At 38.1% G+C, this 20,055-nt stretch overlaps 2 protein-coding genes across 3 annotated transcripts; one reads left to right on the forward strand and one right to left on the reverse strand.

Moving 5' to 3' along the window:
* The first annotated feature begins 223 nt into the window (after positions 1-223).
* LOC120633690 (probable 28S ribosomal protein S26, mitochondrial) lies at positions 224-8,049 on the forward strand. The gene is made up of 4 exons (XM_039904004.1): positions 224-306; positions 5,826-6,246; positions 7,432-7,569; positions 7,836-8,049. The coding sequence occupies exons 2-4, from the start codon at positions 5,914-5,916 to the stop codon at positions 8,001-8,003; spliced, it is 639 nt and encodes a 212-aa protein (XP_039759938.1). The 5' UTR covers positions 224-306; positions 5,826-5,913; the 3' UTR covers positions 8,004-8,049.
* Positions 8,050-9,703: 1,654 nt separating this feature from the next.
* On the reverse strand, positions 9,704-19,855 carry LOC120633882 (DNA-directed RNA polymerase III subunit RPC4). 2 transcript variants are annotated; one of them, XM_039904265.1, is made up of 9 exons: positions 19,479-19,855; positions 18,611-18,738; positions 16,487-16,599; positions 15,615-15,747; positions 14,151-14,228; positions 11,914-12,023; positions 11,085-11,195; positions 10,714-10,821; positions 9,705-9,997 (listed from the first exon to the last, which is right to left on the reverse strand). In XM_039904265.1, exons 1-9 carry the CDS (start codon positions 19,640-19,642, stop codon positions 9,839-9,841), a joined length of 1,104 nt encoding a protein of 367 aa, XP_039760199.1. In that variant the 5' UTR covers positions 19,643-19,855; the 3' UTR covers positions 9,705-9,838. The 2 variants fall into 2 exon arrangements, with proteins under 2 accessions (XP_039760200.1, XP_039760199.1); XM_039904266.1 differs by lacking the exon at positions 14,151-14,228 and having other exon boundaries at positions 9,704-9,997.
* Positions 19,856-20,055: the final 200 nt, after the last annotated feature.

Here is a 20,055-nt window from a genome sequence, read left to right on the forward strand (position 1 = left end):
ATTAGGAAAATTCCTGTAAAACTAGTCTAAGTTGGAAGTAAATAAATAAATTTTGTATGGAACAAATAGTAATAAACAAATACCAACAAACTATAAGTGTGGTAGAAGACCTGAAATCTGGGACCTTAGAATCGGGGTAAAAAAAATGTATGGCAACACTTCTCAAATATGCTCTGTCTCACAAGCGGCACGCCAACCATTCGTCTATTTACTGCTCTGTCTACGCTGTTTGTATGTGACAGTTGACACAGATTCTTGAGATTTGATTATTTTGACATTAAAATTTAAACAGGTTAACTAATTGAGTTGACGGGCGGGAAACTTCGTACATGGCGGACGCGGTTTTTTCAAATTTTTCTTTGATTTTATTGTAAACTCGTCTTGAAAAGGATTTGGTGTTGTTTATATTGAACTGTAACTTGGCCTGTCAATTAGTGCACACGTGTTAGTGAGATTCCGGTGTAATTTCGGTGTTTTATGTGAATTTACACAGCAGCAGAAATAGTTGTCATTGGTGATATTCGTATAAATCTAACCGTATTTGGTGTTGGTTAAATATTTATTATGTGTCTGTAGTTATAGTGTTTCCAGTAAAATGGATCTAGATACACCTCCTGAGCCGCCCGACCCGGGGGCATCAGCCTCGTCTCGCAAACGACAAGGAGAGGATACCAACGTATATGCGGCCAAAAAAACTATAACTGATCCTACTCAGGTAAACCCATCCGTTCAAAGCCTTTACATACATCCTTCCTTCACCGAAGGCGCCAAGTCATACTCTGACGATGATAATGGGCCTTTTATTGTCCAAGTCTCACGGGAAGTGGAGGACCCATCCTCTGGAGCGTCATTACGGGCTATAAATTTCGGTCAATTCTTGCACAAACACAAAATTGGTTCAATTATCCACGACGGCGTCAAAAATATAGGCCGCAACAAAATTACTGTAGAGTTTACTTCTGCCCAAGCTGCCAACAACTTTCTGGTTAGTCCAGTTTTGAAGTTATGCAAATATAGAGCTATAATTCCCACATACAACATAACCAGAATGGGGCTGGTGAAAGGAGTTCCCGTGGACTGGTCGATGGACGAGCTTGTTGATTCGCTAGAGCTCCCGCCTGGCTGTGGTGAGGTTCTGAAATCAAGGCGACTGAATAGAAAATCTGTCACAGAGGGTGTCATCACTTGGGTGCCTACCCAATCTGTTATCCTAACCTTCAGGGGGCAAATGCTTCCTGCTAAGGTATATTCATACCACACCTCACTGCCAGTTGAAACATATAAACTTCCAACAATACAGTGCCAGAACTGCTGTCGTTTTGGCCACATTAAAACAATCTGCAGATCTAAGCCCAGATGCTACAGATGTGCTCAGCCCCATACAGGTGACTCATGTTTGGTCATCAAGGAATTATCTACATGTTTACACTGCTCTGGTAGTCATTTTGCTACTGATAAAGACTGCCCAGAATTCTCCAGGCAGCAATCTATTAAAATGGTCATGTCTCAGAATAATAAATCTTACATTGAAGCATCATCTCAGTTTCCTCCTGTCCGCAGGTCCTATGCTGAGATAACAAAAGAAATGTTTACTCCTACTAATGTAACTTCCACCAAAACCTCCTACCGGCAAACAGTTTTCCGCTCTCCTCGTCCCCGAGCTCCTCTAGCAAAGGGCTACGATAAAAAAGCTGTTCAGACTATTGTCGGTGATTACTCCTCATCCCTTCCTAATGGATGCGCTCTCAACAACAATGTTGAGAACCCTCCCTCCCAAGGTAAAATGCTTGAGTTTATCTCCGAATTTCTACTTAGTATTGTCGCTCCATGTAGTGAAATTCCCTTACCGCCCAACGTTGCCAAAAACTTAAGCCAACTTTTTAAACTACTCCAAAATGGGCCCAATAACCCTGCTACAGTGGAACTGTAAAAGTTTACGTCCCAAGAAACATGAGTTAATCTCTCTGATTAACCTTCATAATCCCACCATTCTTGCCATCTCGGAGACATGGTTGAGGCCTGGTTCACGATTACGGGTGCCGGGCTTCTCCTGTTTGAGGGATGACAGGAGTGATGGGTATGCAGGCAGTGCTGTATTTCTACGGCACTCCCTCCCCTACACCCAAATCGCTCTTCCTTCCCACAGTCAACAGATCAATGCTGTTGCTGTCCGTACCCTAGACATATCTTTTGTATCTCTGTATATTCCTCATCCCTCATCTTCTATTATTCCCGAATTACAAGCAATCTTGTCGTCCCTTCCCAGCCCTATCATAGCCATGGGTGATTTTAACACCCACCACACGATGTGGGGGTGCCATGCTAGTGACGGGTTTTCTCCATTGCTGATTGATTTACTTGATGATGTCAGTCTTTGCATCCTCAATGACGGTTCTCCTACTCGAAGGGTATACCCCAATCAGAACCCTAAATCAGCGGTTGATCTCACCCTATGTTCGGCTAACCTAGCATCGCGCCTGACTTGGAACGTGCTACAGTCAACCTGTGGCAGTGATCATTTTCCTATAATTGTTACATTAAATAATAAATCCTTACCTACCCCTAACTATGATCCCCTTTTAAAGTATAAACTTAAAAAAGCAAATTGGGAAGATTATGCCCTATCCGTTGATTGCATTGTAGACACTCTGCCCGATTTGGAAAGTGATGGAAACATTCTGGTATGCTATGATCTCTTTTTAAAATCTCTTATATCTTCGGCCGATTCCCATATTCCAAAAAAACACCCTGTGAAAAATCCGCTGCTTTCCTCTCCTTGGTGGGATGATGAATGCAGCGATTTATTTGGTAAAAGATCTGCTGCAGAAGAATTATACTCAGCCTGCATGACTCAGGATAACTTTAATAGTTACCAAAAACTAGATGCTAAAATTAAAAGATTAGTCTTCAAAAAGAAAAGAGCAAGTTGGACGCAGTTCTGTGAATCGCTTAGCCCTCGTTCACCCTCCACCATTGTGTGGGAAAATATGAGGAGATTCCGTCGCTCCCTGAGCCACATTGATCCTTCCTCAAATAATCCTTCTGACTGGCTTAACAACTTTGCAGACAAATTAGCTCCACCTTATGTTCCCTATGTGGACTCATTTCTAACTACTACGCCAGCTCCAGCTACGGATGAAATGGATGCCCCCTTTTCCTTTTCTGAGCTTCAAATTGCTCTCAATGGTTTAAAAGATACAGCTCCAGGGGAAGATGGCGTTCCATATTCTTTCCTGGCTAACTTAAATGACAAAGCTAAAATTTATTACCTTAAAATAATCAATAAATGTTTGGAAACTGGTTCTATCCCAAACTCCTGGAAATCTCAAATTGTTATTCCTATCCTTAAACCTTATAAAAATCCCCTTAATTCAAATTCATATAGACCCATAGCTTTGTCATCTACTTTAGCTAAAGTTACAGAACATCTCCTTAAAAACCGACTGGAATGGTTAATGGAAAGTAGAAATATTCTCCCCTCCTCCCAATTTGGGTTTCGGAAGGGTATGAGTACAACAGACAGTCTCAGTGTATTAACAACAGATATTAGATTAGCCTTTACAAAAGGAGAGTACCTTGTGGGTGCTTTTCTTGATATTGCTTCTGCATATGATAATGTCCTACTTCCGGTGCTCAGGCAGAAACTACTTAAGCTGAGTGTTCCCTCGAGGATGGTTCATTTCATATGTAATCTGCTGTTTTGCAGATATGTTCTGGTAAAGCATCAGAATAATTCTCTTCCCCCCAGATTAATCTGGAAAGGCCTCCCTCAAGGCTCTGTTCTCAGTCCTCTGCTCTATAGCATATATACCCACGACCTCGAATTGTCTGTTTCTAGTTTTTGTACCATTTTACAATATGCTGATGATATTGTCCTCTATCACAGCTCAGGCAGTATAGAGGAAGTATCCTGTCGTATCAATTCTGCTTTGTATTATCTAGGCCAGTGGCTGTCTGACCATGGCTTGTCCCTATCAGTGGGCAAATGTCAGGCAGTGGTATTTACAAGGAAGAGATACCTCCCGAACCTCAACATCTCATTTGAAGGTCAAGCAATCAACCTTGCAGTTAAAGCTAAATTTTTAGGTGTTTATTTAGACACACGACTGAATGGAATTGCTCATTCTGAACACATTATCAAAAAATGTGAAAAAGGCATCAATGTACTACGAGCAATAGCGGGAGTTTGGTGGGGTGCTCACCCCTATACTTTAAAATTATTATATAATGCCTTAGTACGTAGCCACATGGATTACTGTATGTTTGTTTTAGAGCCTTTTAATAAATCAGCTGCTGAAAAGTTAAATAAAATTCAGTATAGATGCCTTAGAATTATTCTAGGTGCAATGAAATCCTCCCCCACTAATGCTTTGCAGGTAGAATGCGTTGACCCTCCTCTATCCATCCGTCGACAATATCTATGTGACCGCTTTATCAGCAAGATGTTACAGCTGTCATCCCATCCTCTTTGGCACCGACTAAGCCAACTATCACACGCACCTTGCTCCCGTAACTCGTCTTCCTACTTGCTAGATAGTTTCCTAAAGTATACCAGCCTTCCTAATCCCCTGACATCTTTCACAATCAACCCACTATATTCAACCCCATTTAAAGCATTAATATACAACCCTTCCATCATCACAGATCTAGGTCTGAGTAAAGGATCCCCAGATACCAATATCAAACTACAAAAGCATATTAGTCAAAATTGGTCAAATCATCTTATTATATATACTGATGCTTCAAAGCTGTCTCCAGAAGGTTGTGTTGGTGCTGCATGTTGGGTTCCTGTTTACAGAATTGTTTTAAAATTTAAATGCCCTCCCGAGTCTTCTGTGTTTACCGGAGAGGCCATTGCTCTTTTGGAAGCAATCCTGTTTGCACTGTCCCATAACGTACAACAGACGGTTATTCTGACTGACTCTTTAAGCTGTTTAATGTCTATTAAAGAAAACCCCTTTCGCAGCAAATCACGATTTCCCATTATCTTAAAAATCCGGAAGGCTCTGCTCTCTTGCAATCAAAAAGGACTATTCATCTTACTGGTTTGGATTCCAAGCCACTCAGGTATTCCAGGAAACGAGACTGCTGACTCATGTGCCAAAACAGCTGTTGAGTCAGGTTCTCTAGATCATTTTAAAAATTCATCGCATGACCTATGTACTCTTGCCAAAACATATATGGAAACAGCCTGGAAAATTTTTTGGAATGATTCCAAATTGGTTAAGGGTAAGTTTTACGCTACCATCCAACAAAACATACCAAGACAACCCTGGTTTTGTCACTCTCGGAGTACAAATCGCTGGACTTCATCCACAATTTCCCGATTGCGTCTTGGTCATGCTAGCACACCTGTACATCTGGCCAAACTCCGGATAAGGGACAACTCCATCTGTGAGTGTGGCTTGGATGAGGGCACTATAACTCATATTATTTTTAACTGTCCCAAACTTACCTATCCCCTCTATGACGTTCTTCCTCCCAAAGTCCCCCGTCCTTTGAGTGTTAAATGTTTTTTAATGTTTGTTTTCAGTCCTTATTGTAGATTTTTATGTAAATATATAGTAAGTAATAAAATTAAAGTGTAATGTACAAAAAATATCCGTGTTAGATATATATGCATGTGTTGTCTGTGCTGCCTTAGGTTAAAGAGCTAACTAGCTAATAACAACTATTTCTTGGTACAAATTCAAAATTAACTTTTCATTAGTTTCACCGATCAATCTCCTTCGTGCCTTCTTCATCTACAAGACATTGGCGAAGTACCTTGTGCCCAGTTGGCACAGACAAAAGCCATAAACAAGAATTGAATTGAATTAATTGAGTTGACATTTATGAAATATGAATTATTTTTCGTGATTAATTTCCAAAGAAATAAGAATAAGTGTAAGAGGATTTATAACGTACAATATAATGATGAACTTTAAACACCTTATTGTCAAACAAACATGTCCATTGGTAACACAAATTGCTGGAGCTCACCGAAAACCCAGATGGTTGCCAGTGGCCAAGAGCAAAATTTATCGGATACCAAAACGTCCAGTGATCAGCGAAGAGGAGCGTCTGGAGCTGCTACGTATAAACAACAACTATAAAACACAAATGCGTGCAATAAGGCGCTTTTACCACGAAGAAATGATAAGGGAGAAATCATCACTCGAAAGTGCCAGTTCCGCTATGTCTCAACGCTTAGAAGCGGATGAGTGGGAGAAGTGTGTTCAATTAAACGTTAAGTGGAACACTCAGGTAAGATACTTTTTCTTCCTCTCTTAGTAACAGTTGACTGACCAAGATGATGGTCCACCTGATGGTATTTGGGAAACCTAATTCGAAATCGCCTAATAATTAATAATAATAATAAATATACTACGACAATACACACAGCGCCATCTAGCCCCAAAGTAAGCGTAACTTGTGTTATGGGTACGAAGATGACTGTTGAATATTTTTTATTGAATAATATACATATTTACTTATAATATAAATAAACACTCAGACACTGAAAAACATTAATGTTCATTGCACTAACATTTTTCAGTTGTGGGAATCTAACCCACAGCCTTGGACTCAGAAAGCAGGGTTGCTGCCCACTGCGCCAATCCAATTAACAAGGCAACTCTAAGCAGGGTATGCAAGGAACTCGTCCTGCAACATGCCACCCTGAGTTCATCAATCTGGGGCCTAGGTATTAAGCCTAAAGTGCCTGTAATAAATAAATAATAATAAATAAATATACTACGACAATACACACAGCGCTGTCTAGCCCCAAAGTAAGCATAGCTTGTGTTATGGGTACTAAGACGTCTGATGAATATTTTTATGAATAATATACATAAATACTTAGAATATACATATAAACACCTAGACACTGACAAACATTCATGCTAATCACACAAACATTTTCCAGTTGTGGGAATCGAACCCATGGCCCTGGGCTCAGAAAGCAGGGTTGCTGCAAACTGCGCCAATCGGCTGTGTAATAGTTACTTCAGTATATGGTGGTAGTCACTCACGTCACATCTTGTCAGACATGTGCTTAAAAGTGGGTCAACTTGAAATAATTAGTATTCCAAAGAATTAAACATCTTGTTAAACTTGCCTCTTCACAAGTCTGTTATCAATTGGATTTAGTCTATCAAAAGGGCTCCAACCTAAACTTCTCTCCACCGACCATCACTATATTCCAAGACTAGTTTGTGAAGCGATTGAAATTTGGAAGCACAAAACTTCAATTGTGAGGACGGTTTTAGTGGTAGAATTATGCAAACCAAGAAAGCATTGTACAACTTCTCAACTTAAAAGTGACATTGTCAGTGTAGTATGTCCTATTCAGTATTTATTTTATGTGCAATCTTATATCCTAAAAAAAGCACTGAGGGTTGTGACTGGTCAGCTACTTTGTGTATATTAAAATAATATGCTTTTGACCAGGTGGCAGCAGAAAGAGAAGAGAGAAGAAAGTTAGAGTTGGCTGCCATGGAGGACTATGCTTTTAAACGGATGGAGACTAAAGATACAGAATTCAAGAAGAGAATTACAAAAGCCTCTGAGCAGATCAGAGAGCAAAAGGTAGCTATATCTGAAGTTCCAAACACACTAATGACACTATCAAAGACCTATTTTTTTTATATTTGTTCAGAGTTATACTATAAGTTGTATTACTACTAGTTTATTACTAGTTAGTAAAGTAGAGTTGTATATATTTCCTAACTATGTGATTCTTTGAAAAAAGCCTCATCCAATCTTCTCTATTTATTACTTGCTTTATCGAAGTTCTCGGAGCTTAAGCTGCAATTGATACTTTAAAGTATATAAAATGAGTATTTCTTTTACAGGAACTCAGTTCAACGTTTATCACACCAGAGAATCTAGACGCAGCCATAGACCAAGCCTTAGCCAACCCAATAGATTACAACTATGCAATTGATTTAAAAGGAAACCAGTACCCTGGTAGAGATACACCTATCGTATATGAGAAAAATATTGAGAAAACTAGCGCTTAGTGTTAAATTTTTATAAGCTGTAATAAAGAAATTTAGTATATCGAAATAAGATTTTTTTTACCATGTTTGTGTGAGTGTGTTTGTTGTTATGTGGAATTGCACTGAACATGTACCCACTCCGCTGTACATCTTCCACTGTAGACGCATATAGTTCAATAGCGTTTCCTAAGGTAGTTTGTAAAAGGAGATGTCTATCAGAATTCTAGACTCCAAAGTATGGCCACTCTCTGGAAAACGCATTTCTACCGTGCAGCCATAGGAATATATCATGGAACTAGGTGGAGTCAGCTTAAATTTGGTAGGAATAATTTTGCAAATAAAAAACCTAGTTTCCAAGCGCAATACATTGAAAATGGCCACCTTGAGCATAAACGTTTTTCCCTTAATTCTCGGCTTGGATAGTTGCTACATTAATGTACGAGACGATAAATTAATGCAACATTATAACAGTACCATGTTCAGAAGTACAAATTCTGAATAGTGGGCTTTCTAACATTGTTATCTCATCCGATTGTAAAATAATACTAAATGTAGTACAGTATTATTTAGTATCAGGTTTTTATGACTACCAAACTAATGAATTTTATATTGATAAATGCCAGTTTTATAATAACATCCCAGCTGGACACAGACAGAGGGACACAACTACTAAACTAATGTCAGTCCGATTTTAGCCTGTTGGGAAGAATTTATTTATTTATTAGCTTTGCAAGGGAAACAAACAGTACTATTACACAAAAGTAATGTCGTATTTTTATATGACATAAACCAATGTAGTTAGAATGCTAAACAATATGAAATAAATTATTTTATTTCAAATAGGCCTAATATATAAGCACTTTGATAACAACTACAATAAAACTAATAATAATGTTTATAGGAGTTTATTGTTCAAGCAGAAGAACACCATTTATCAACAGCTGTCCTTCCAATGAGAGAGAGGGACATGTGGAACACACATACAATACACAAAAAACCCAAAAAAAATAATGCCTGTAACTGTTTACTGTCCCATAGAAAAGCTAGTTTATAAACTGCTGTCCCTCCCACTCGAGGACTGGTATATGAAGTAAGTAATACACTGAAAAATAAATCACAAATAATAATGTTTATAACAAATTAATATTCCATCAGTACACACTTATAACAGCTGTCCGTTACATTGAAGGGACATTATGTGAAATATGTAATGCGCTGCGAAATTAAACACAAATAACAATTTACTATTCCATCAGAGACACTACTAATAAACAGCTTTCCGTCCGATTAGAGTGGCATGTGAAGTATGTAGAACAATACGAAATGAAATCAACAGGTGTCCCAATGAGAGGGACATGTGAGACACATACAATACAAAAAAAATTGGTTGTCTGTAAAATCGGCTTACTGACGATAGTTGAACGTGACAACGTCGTAAGAAAATACTGATGGAATGGTTGCATTTTTCAAAAGAAAATTTTAATTTTATTTGTTTGATAGATATTATCGTTGCTATAAACAATTGACACCACATTCACTTTTCACTGCACTTCATTTTTGCCGAAAACATGTAAATGTATTATTGTATAGAAGCTATCCACGCGGACGCATCGCTCACTCAAGTAGGAGAGAGACAGATGTCGAACGCGGAGGCCGACTGTGCCTCTTTGTCGCTCGTTCCGCGCTCTCGCTTGCACTTCAAGCCTTGAATGGAACGCCTCAGAGCGAGGTAACGCCGCAGCGCCGTGCGTGCAGCCGGCTCCATCGAATTATAAGACGTTGCCACGTCAAAAAAAAATTACGTATACACTGTCACACCGGGAAGATAGTTTATATATAAACAGCTGTCCGTCCCATTAGAGGGACATTTTGTGGAACATGTCGCCCCAGTGCGGCGTGATGTTGAGTTTGTGCTGCAAGGCGCCAAGCGACACCATACACGCTGAGCGAGACGCGTCATCCGTCGCCACGGACACCACCTCCTGGTAGAACGATGCCTTGGTGCCCGAACATACCTGTCGTGATGATGAAACGGATTAGCGGCGTCAGTTGAGACGTCGGCTTCGGGGCCAGACTTCGAACCACAACACCCTCCTCTAACTTTTGATGTGAAACATCTTTTGGCGGAGGGTAAACCTGCTTGTTGGCGTGGCGATACACACCGTGGCGACGCTTCGCTACGCTATAATACGTAATCTTTAGGTAATAATTTTTTGAATCCTAAAAAATAAGTTACCATTAACTTTGGCTGGGGATTTTAATGTTAATTTTGGAAAAAAAATTATCAATGCCAATAATTAGGTACCTTCCTACAAGAAAAATTTCAACTGGAAATTAATAACAATACAGATACGACAAGATATTATGGAACAACAATAGATGCTGTATTTATTAGATATCTTGATATGGTTATGTCTAATACTTTCGTAACATATTTCAGCTATCATCGACTTATTGTCACAGTAATATCGTAAGAGGCAACAAACAATGTAACTATTACGGAAGTAACTAATGAAAATAATAAAGTTGTCACGATCTTAAAGGAACTTTTGTCAAAATTCGTATTTTTTTATCATATCATATTTAGTTCCTGTCGTAATCTGTAGGTACCTACTTTTGTGCCAAAATAATTTTGATGTTTCACATCTACCAGGCGTCCCGTGATGGCTCACATATTTTCTAAGTTATGTGCGTTTTAAGCAATTGAATAATGATGACTAGAAAACTTTACCTCAAATATAGTATCTCCCAGCGCAAGAGTAACACGCCCCGAGCGGTGCACGCGAAGTTTTCCAATTCTACCCTCTTCTAAATCGGAGAGGCGACATCTGGTATCCACCTGGGACGAAACGAAGAATACAGGTTGACTCGCGCTATTAAAGAATGAATTAACAAAAAGTGGGCAATGTCGTACTCTATCACACAGCATACGGTGCCGTGTCAGAACCAGGTGCTTGATGTGGTAGGCGGCTTCGGGCCGCTAAGCGAGTTAGCGTTCCGGTACGATGTCGCGATTAGATTTAAATATTCCAGGTGCGCGACACTGAACCGCACATTTGCTAATTTTGATAAATTCTTGTAACAGTGTTAAAATTAACTTACGTTTTTCTCTTCCTCCTCCTCCCCCGTGGAAGTGGAGGGTGCGGGCTGGTCCTGTTTTCGTTGACCCCCCTCTTCCCCGCCGCCACCCCTTCCAGGCAACGTGTCTGCTAGCTGCACGTACAAATAACAAAACTATACTATGTTATTTATTAATGGCGCCTCAACGTCGCTCATCAACATATAACATCATTAATATACAACGTGTAACGAAATTACGAAATACTATTGATGGGTGCATAAGTATATTTCATAAGGAATTATCCTGTGTTATAATAAAATATTAAAACAAAAGAAGCATATTTACTTTTGGTTAATAAGGGTTTACTTGTGACAACCCTATTAAAGATACGTACAAAGTACCTAAAACCGAACTCAGCACCCCCGTAAGGGGGCGTTCATAAAGTACGTGAGATGTTTAAGATCTGATCTTACGTTGGAGAGAGGGAGGGTCTCGGCAAATATCACGCCATTTTGTTCTGATGGAATTAAAAAAAAGTTATATTATTTCAGTCCACCCAGATTGTTAACTTTTTATTACACTTATAATTAAACTCTCAGCAATATTGATTACTAGTCTTAACTCGTAAATAAAAGCACGCACATTTTGAAAATCTCACGTCCAGTTGGGTTGGATAAAATCTCACGACATCTCACAAGGTTGGAACAAAGGGTCAGAAAATTAAAAAAAAAAACCTAACGTAATTTATGGACGTCCCCTAAGGTACGCTGAAGTCGTAGCAATAACAAAATAACAAATTCGCAAACCAGCTTGCGTGACTGAAGGTATAAAGCAGAGTTGGGTTAATGTAACATAAAGACTAGTAAATACCTGTAGTAGTATAAGAGACGGCTTGTCGCTCCGCAATAAATCAGCCACAGAGTTCTCCTCAAACGACTCTTTCACATCCACCAATGGCGGCTTTGGCTTAACATTTGGAACTGGAAATATATCTTTATATGTCGCTTAATATCCAGTACAGAAGGTGGTGCGTTAAAATCTCTACAAGAAAACCTGTACGACTAGCGTGGGTAGGAGACATTTTTCTTCCCGGGTAAAGGATACATCTCTTCCCACAGCTTTATAAACTGTCCGAGTGTTGGTTTTTTTTCTAGTGGGGGGCTTTTTTTTCTAGTGGGGGGCCGTGGCTGGTAACCACGACCTCCCTGGCGCAACGGTGAACGCCGAGAATTTAAATAGGAGGTCCCGGTTTCGCCAGGGGCAATTTGGGAATTTATAATTCACCAGACCAAATCAGAGAACATGCAAAATGTTCTCTGATTTGGTCTGGTGAAAGGGTTTGACCGAGGTTAGTTACCACCCTACCGACTAAGACGTGCGGCTAAGCGATTTAGCGTTCCGGTGCGATGCCGCGGTCGTGTAGAAACCGGTTAGGGGTATGACTACCATACTCCCTAATAGTTTAGCCGGCTACCATCACTTTGTCAATGGCTAACCTGCAGTAGAATTAAAAAAAAAAAATTGGCGTAAAAATGGAAACAATTTGCATATAATTTATATATATATATAATTTTTGTCTCGGTCCCATGCTATCTGTTTCGATTTTTTTTTTATTCCATTTACGAAAATTTAATAATTATTATCCTCAGAAATCGGCTTAGCAACAGCATGATCGAGGGATATAGAGATTAAGCCCACCACTCTACTTTAATGCGGATAGGCGTTAACGATTAATGGTGACTTACAAACGAAACGCAAACTGAAGGACGTAAGAACTTATTTCATTAAAAACTTCGACTATGTTTCCAAGATAGCACGTAGTGACAAATTTTTCTTTTATAAAAAAAATTTTTAAAGAATCCGCAAGTACTGAAATTATTATCATAGCATTTTTATTATCTTTATTACCATTGAAAGAATGACAAATATAAGTATTACTATAAAAAATTTGAAGACCAGGCTTTTAACGGAGTTATTAAGGTGTGTTCTTACGCCCTTAAGTACCTACGATGCAAATATAAAGTAAAATAAATAAATAGAACTAGCCGACATTACAGAATATCGAGAGCTCTACGGCGAAAAGCAATCTGTATGTTTATGTTTTGCACCACACCGCCGCAACGAAACTGTTCGCCGGGCGTTCACGTGATGCGCTCAAATAGTGATCATCCATTAATTAAGTCACACGTAGGGAGGGCGGGGAGAGATCACACGTGAAGGGGGTATGACAAATAGAGAGATACGGGTGCATAAATAAGATGGGGGGGGGGGCATCAACAACCCATTACCGGCCTACTACAGAGCACGAGTCTCCTTCCACAATAGAAACGTAGAACGTAGTCCACCACGCTGGCCCAGTGCGGATTGGTGGACTCCAGCCTGCATAAAGGTGTGTGATGCAGGCTGGCATGCAGATTTTCTCACGATGTTTTCCTTCACCGTTGACACATAACTTAGAAAAGAGGTGCGTGCTTATATTCGAACTCGGCCCCCCGAAAGTAAAGCCGAAGTCATAGCCACTGGGCAATCGACGTGTTAATAACTATTTCTGCCGGTGCCATCTTAGACTGCATGATAATTTACCACCAGGTGAGATAATAAAAAAAAAGTCGTAGTAAAATCTTAGTGTAGTGGATTACAAATCTATATATATAAAAGAGAAAGTGTGTCGGTATGTTCCGTATAGGCTCCGAAATGGCTGGACCGATTTCAATGAATCTTTCAGGGAATCTCCGGATTGACCGGGCGAGTAATCCTGTAAAGTTTGGTGACGATCGGAGCACTCCTATTTTTGAACTGTCAAATACAGCTTTTATTTACTATGATTATATTCTATTGTTGGGTGTACATCGGTGTAGATAGTGATCTTCACCCGCTCGAGAAGAGAATGAATACGGAGAGAAATAAATGATTTCATATATTATGAGACTTAAATTAAAAATTTAACGAGTTTAGTGAAGTTTATTGTTTAAATAAAATAAAGCAAAATCTAGCCCGGCGAAGCGGGCTGGGTACGCTAGTTATAAATAAATAAATAAAATAAGCACTGAGTTATGTATGTTTGTGTGACGTAACTATTGGATGATCCCTTAAGAAAGCGGTCTTACTGTCACCCTCTTCAGATGGCTCTTGTTTGACGTACACCTCCTGTTTAATCTTGACACCCGATTTTATGTTTGACAGCCCTATAAACAAGTAGTTTTTGCAGAAATTTAATTTGTTATATTATGTGTCGTACACGTAAAAAGTGACAACTTTACGTTGTTCCGCATTACATAGCATGTCAAAAGTGGGCGAGAAAGTGGCAATCTCATTGAAGCTTATAAAATGATCAATTAGTATTACAAAATTCCAAATTTTGAGGAAATATTTTCAAAAAAGAGTAACCCTGGATTGATTCCCGGGTAGTCCCTATTAACGCGTGGGTTTATGTTACGCGCGTAAATGGGTTTTTCTATCAAGAAACTACCAGCTTGTGACCTCGTGCTTCGGAGAGCACATTAAGCTGTCGGTCCTGAGCGTGATCTCTTTCCGATCGTGTCGGATTTACGGACCCGTCGGACTAAGAGATTGAGAGAACAGAGAGTGAAGTGGAGTGTGTTTAGCGCACACACTCGTGCACAATAACATCTCCCGCATAGTTTGTAAACCTCTTTGGAGATTTACGACCGTTGCCGAAATCGGTCGGCGAGAACTAAGACATTGTTATTATTATTTGCATTTCTCAGCTCTCGGCTGGTTTTAACTGCATTTACGGGCCTTAACCAAGTAAATGCAGCGTGTGGTGTATTTTTATGTTAAACTTATGCATTCGTCAACCTGCAAACCGATGTTCAGAGATTGTTCCAGACCTATTATTTTTAAACTATGTAGAAGATTATTGGACAGACTAAACAGCTCTCGCGGATGCTCTATATAATTTCTTGTGCTTTGTCTTTTTGATGTTTGTCCAGTCTATTCTTAAACATAACCCTATTGCTGATAAAGTGCTTGGAAGGGTAAGACGATGCCTGCTCAAATCCAAGTTTGAGACCATAAGGGCATTGTGATCTGCAGTCAAATATCATAACATTATGAATGGATATTCTTCACAAAATGAATTTTATAGTTTACTTATTTGGTAGTAACTTTCAACAGTGGTTAGCTAAATTTGATATCAACTGAGATTTAAATTATTTGTTACAAATTTTTAAATATACAAGTTTCCAACTTAGTTCATTTCAACTCGGTTGGCATATACAATTTACATAATTTATATATGGTATCAAATATTTTAAACTAATTAGTCCGATATAAATAATCGGGTATAACGAATAAAATGCGACACAATCTCATCACGGCATAACCTAGTTGTTTATGGAAAATACTTACAAATATTGGTTTGAAGTTTTACACCAATAAAAAATTTTAGCACCAATGACAGACCCATTGGTGCTAAAATTTTTAGAACACTCCTTTATTCTACAAAGTTTTAAAACAATTTCTTAAGAGAACGCTCTAGTTAAATCTAATTAAGATGGCTTATTTATGAATAAGCAAGTAATATTTAAATACAAATAACACCACATTACCTCCGTCATCCATTGGTAGCTTGACGGGTGCCTCAATATCTAACACAGTCTTGAAGTCTTCACTGTCATCTTCATAAGCAGTGCTGTCGCCGAAGGCTTCTTTTATCTTCTTTTCCTCTAGTTCAGTGTCAATCTATTAATAAGAAATAAAAAATATATTACTACCATACACACAAAGCCATCTAGCCCCAAAGCGTAGCTTGTGTTATGGGCACTAGGATAACTGATGAAAACTTTTACGAATAATATACAATAATAGATAGATAGAGTGTTTATTGCACACACAGAAAAAAAACAAACTAAAAAAACAAAAGGTAAATAAATATATATGCGCAAAGGCTGCCTTATCGCTTGAAACGATCTCCTCCAGACGACTTTGGTTGATGAAACATGTTTGGTACGGAAAACGGGATAGGGCAACATCCAATTTAAAAATAAATAATTGATATACACTACATGTACTTTACATACTAATACTACATAATATAAAGATAAATAATATATGAGTATATATATAGATATAAAAATCATTACATATTTTACTACCTATTGGATAGAAAATAGTCTTTTACGCGCGATTTAAAGTTGATTATTGTGTGCTCATTCCAAAGGTGGTCTGGTCTAGCCGAAGGTATTACCACCCTACCGATAAAGACGAATTGCTAAGCAATTAGGCGTTCCGGTAGACATCGATTAGGGGTGTGCATTTAATATAACTGCCATACTCCTTAGCCCGCTACCATCTTACACTGTCACTTAGCACCAGGTGAGATTGCAAACAAAAATTGTCAAGGGATAACTTGTACCAGAAAAAAAAAAAAAATTTAGCTCATTGACTTGAAATTCAGTTTTTCACAAATCGCGCGACATACCTTTATAACATCCTTTACCCTTATCGTTGGTTTATGCAATGCTGGGGGGGCGTTAGTGTCTCTACTGTATGAACCCCTTGATTGACTTGATGTTCTCTCTGCACTGCCCAGACCTGCAAAGAGGCTAAATAGTTCTGTATTTCAAACATCATTAGCATAGAATTAAAGAAACAGTGTACACAACTATTAACAAAGCATCAAAAACCACTCCACTTTAGAATGGTTTCTAGAACAAAAGGTTAGTCGCTTATACCATTTAACAGAGGAAAGTAATTATTTAACCTCTAATATTTATTTATTTTATTTATTAGGTCTACTTACAAACACTTACACTAATACGACCGTTTTTAAAACGTTAACTATTCTATCTAAGTGTTATGTTTTCTTAAAAGTAAACACAGCATATGAAAATATATAATAAGTTACAGTTATATTATAAATATATAATAACACCATATAATGAAAAGAAAAGGTATTGTGAATGAGAATATCATCATCATCACCTCAACCAATTGACATCCACTGCTGGACATAGGTCTTTTGTAGGGAGTTCCACAATGCACGGTCCTGGGCCGCTTGCCTCCAATGGCTCCCAGCTACTCGCCTGATGTCATCTGTCCACCTCGTTTGGGGCCGACCTACGCTGCGTTTACCATTAGACAATACACTAATACTAATAGTTTCAAAGTAAATTCAGTTTCTATATAAAAAAATATTTTTGTCTTGACGTCTGGTGACCCAAGAGCTGGCTCTTATTTGCCCAAAGGCTAAGGCTAAGTTTTATAAGCCCAAAGGCTAAGTCTAGCAATTCAAACGAGCAACAGACCCAGCATTTTGGGTACCATGCCCAAAAAATATAAGCCGTCTAACGGTTCAGTCATGGGCCCATGCCCTTGACTGAACTGTTAGACGGCTTATATTTTTTATATATATTAATGTTAGTTTGTAATTGTTCTTTAAAATAATTATTTTGTAAATATAACCTGAAATAAACTATTTAAAACTAAATAAAATCTAAAACGTCCTCGAAACCACCGCATCGAGGCACAGTTCCGAAGATGCTGGCAGCATTGCCCCTTTGGATGGCCAAACTAATTCGTTGGCCAAGGTAACTGCCCGCTCTAGGGTTACCGGTATCTATTTTGTTTGTAATTATTATAATTTTTTTAGTAAATAACTAAACTATATTTTTAAGCGTCTTTTCGTCTCACATCAGCCTACTTCGGGTGAAGCTATTGGCTAACTCCTATTAAAATCAATAAATAAATCACTAATGGCATCTCTAACTACCAACCTTCAAATTTATTGATCACGAGTTGCATGCGTATCGACATATGTAGGTACCAATGTAAAGCTACGTAACTCCAAGTAGGTATTGTTTGTTTATTTAAATAACGTAATAATACAATAATGGCTGAATGTAAATTCTGGTTGTTCTTAATGTACACTGGCTGGCTACAACACACATGATGACAGTAACAAATAAATGCTAAAATATTGAATTTATCTTATTCATCATCATCATCGGCAACAGCCCACAAGCGTCCACTGCTGAACATAAGCCTTCCCAAGTGCACGCCACCGCACACTGTCTTCCGTTATTGTCCTCCACCTTTTTGAGGTCATCTGATGAGCGGGTTGGAGGTCGTCCCACACTGCTCTTACCGATTCGCCTTTTTTATCAATTATGTACTAACGATTTCATAATTGATAAAAAAGCTTGGGTATGAATTGCTCTAAGCTAAATATAAAATTAACTGTGAGATGGTGATCACTAAACAAAAACAGGCTAAGTTTATTGTGAACTCTTCTTAGACCAGGGTGCGTTTCAATCTAGTCCTAGCTTAAGTTTTAGGTTATCAAATTTTGTTAACATTAATGGTAACATCGTATTGCTATGAATGCTTCATAAGTTCCTGTGATAAGGTCTACATGAATAAAACATTTTTGAATTTGAACTTGAACTTGAATTTTACCAAATAATATATGTAATTATACCACAGCACAAGTCTGTGGTATTTGGTACTCCCTACAAAAGACCTATATCCAGCAGATGACGTCCATTGGATATGGTGATGATGATGAATAGCTAAAAAGTACCTAGATATTGTTTGTGTCACTTACCTTCAGAGAAAACACCACTTGATTTAATAATTTTTGGGCCATTTTTTAAGTTTTTATTCCTGTCGTTTTTCCTATCTTTCCTATTCTTTTCATCCTTTTTATGATCGCGGGAGTTTGCTGCAGATGGTCTGGAACATAGAAACAAAATCATGAAACAAAATGTTATTTGAGTTTTTTCCATTGTTTTTTCCTCTTACCTACAGTTAGTTATAACTAATGGACACATGTATTTGATGAGGTGCCTAGTATGAGACCTTATACCTTATCATCATCATCATCATCATCACATTAGAGCATGGGTCTCCTCCCACAATGAGAAGGGGTTAAGGCAGTAGTCACCACACAGGCCCAATGCGGCTTGGTGGACTCCACACAACTTTGAGAATATAATGTAGATCTCTCAGGCAAGCAGGTTTCCTCACAATTTCTTTCTTCACTGTTGAAGCAAGTTTATTTAAAAAGCACATAACTTAAAGTAAGAGGTGGTGTTGAAAGTTAGAGGTGGGTGCTGGGATTTGAACTCAGCCAACTAATTACATTGCTGGTTCTCACTAGATTGCGCTTTGTCCTCTATGTACAACATTTGTTTGTGTTATATAATGTTTTTTTCTCTTTAGTCTACTTTCATAGATACATTGTAATCTTTTGGAATATAAGTGATTTTTAAGTCTTTCTTCATATTCCCACAAATTGCTGGTAATTTTTTTTAAGTTTTTTGTTATGAACCTTGCATATTTTTAGCATATAATTATCATATTTTTTAAGTTAGAACTTAGAGAAGAGCTACTCTTCTCGGTAGAGACTCCCATAGCCTATTTTAACCTAATCTTCGCCTAATCTTTCATTATTTCCATAGTTAATTACTTACCCTTTATTCTTATTTCTAGCGACGTTCAAGTTCGGAGTAAATATTTTTTTGTTGGGTTTCATTCCTCCAAGCGAAAGGTCCCTTGGAGGTTTAAGCGACGCCAATCTCTTGAGAGGTTCATCGCCCAAGCCGTTCGTATTAGATTTATCTTCTAAATTAGACATTATTTTGTTTACAATCTCCGACAATTAGAACAAACGTCGATCACATCATCAAACACAAAGTCATTGTCACACTCTTTCAAAAATTATTATTGGATATATTCTAGTTTTGATAAACGATAACTCTTAAGTTAATTTATTTCTTTTATTGCAAATTTCTTATTTATTTTGTTATCAATTGCAAACAGAAAAAGTAAACACCATCTTCACATGGCAGATCAGATGTTTTACTTTTTTTTATGAATATAGTCGCTTTAAGTTTACATAATCTGAATTCTAGTCTTTTCGAGATGAATTTAGTGATAGTGAAAAGCCAATTAGGATCAAGTTTGGTTTGATTAAAAAAAAATTGATGTAAGATTAAAACGTAGTGGCTATTTTTTCTTCGTATGACACAATAGTCGTGATCATAAATA

The sequence above is a fragment of the Pararge aegeria genome, chromosome 22 (assembly GCF_905163445.1).
Source record: "Pararge aegeria chromosome 22, ilParAegt1.1, whole genome shotgun sequence".
Classification (NCBI taxonomy): domain Eukaryota; kingdom Metazoa; phylum Arthropoda; class Insecta; order Lepidoptera; family Nymphalidae; genus Pararge; species Pararge aegeria.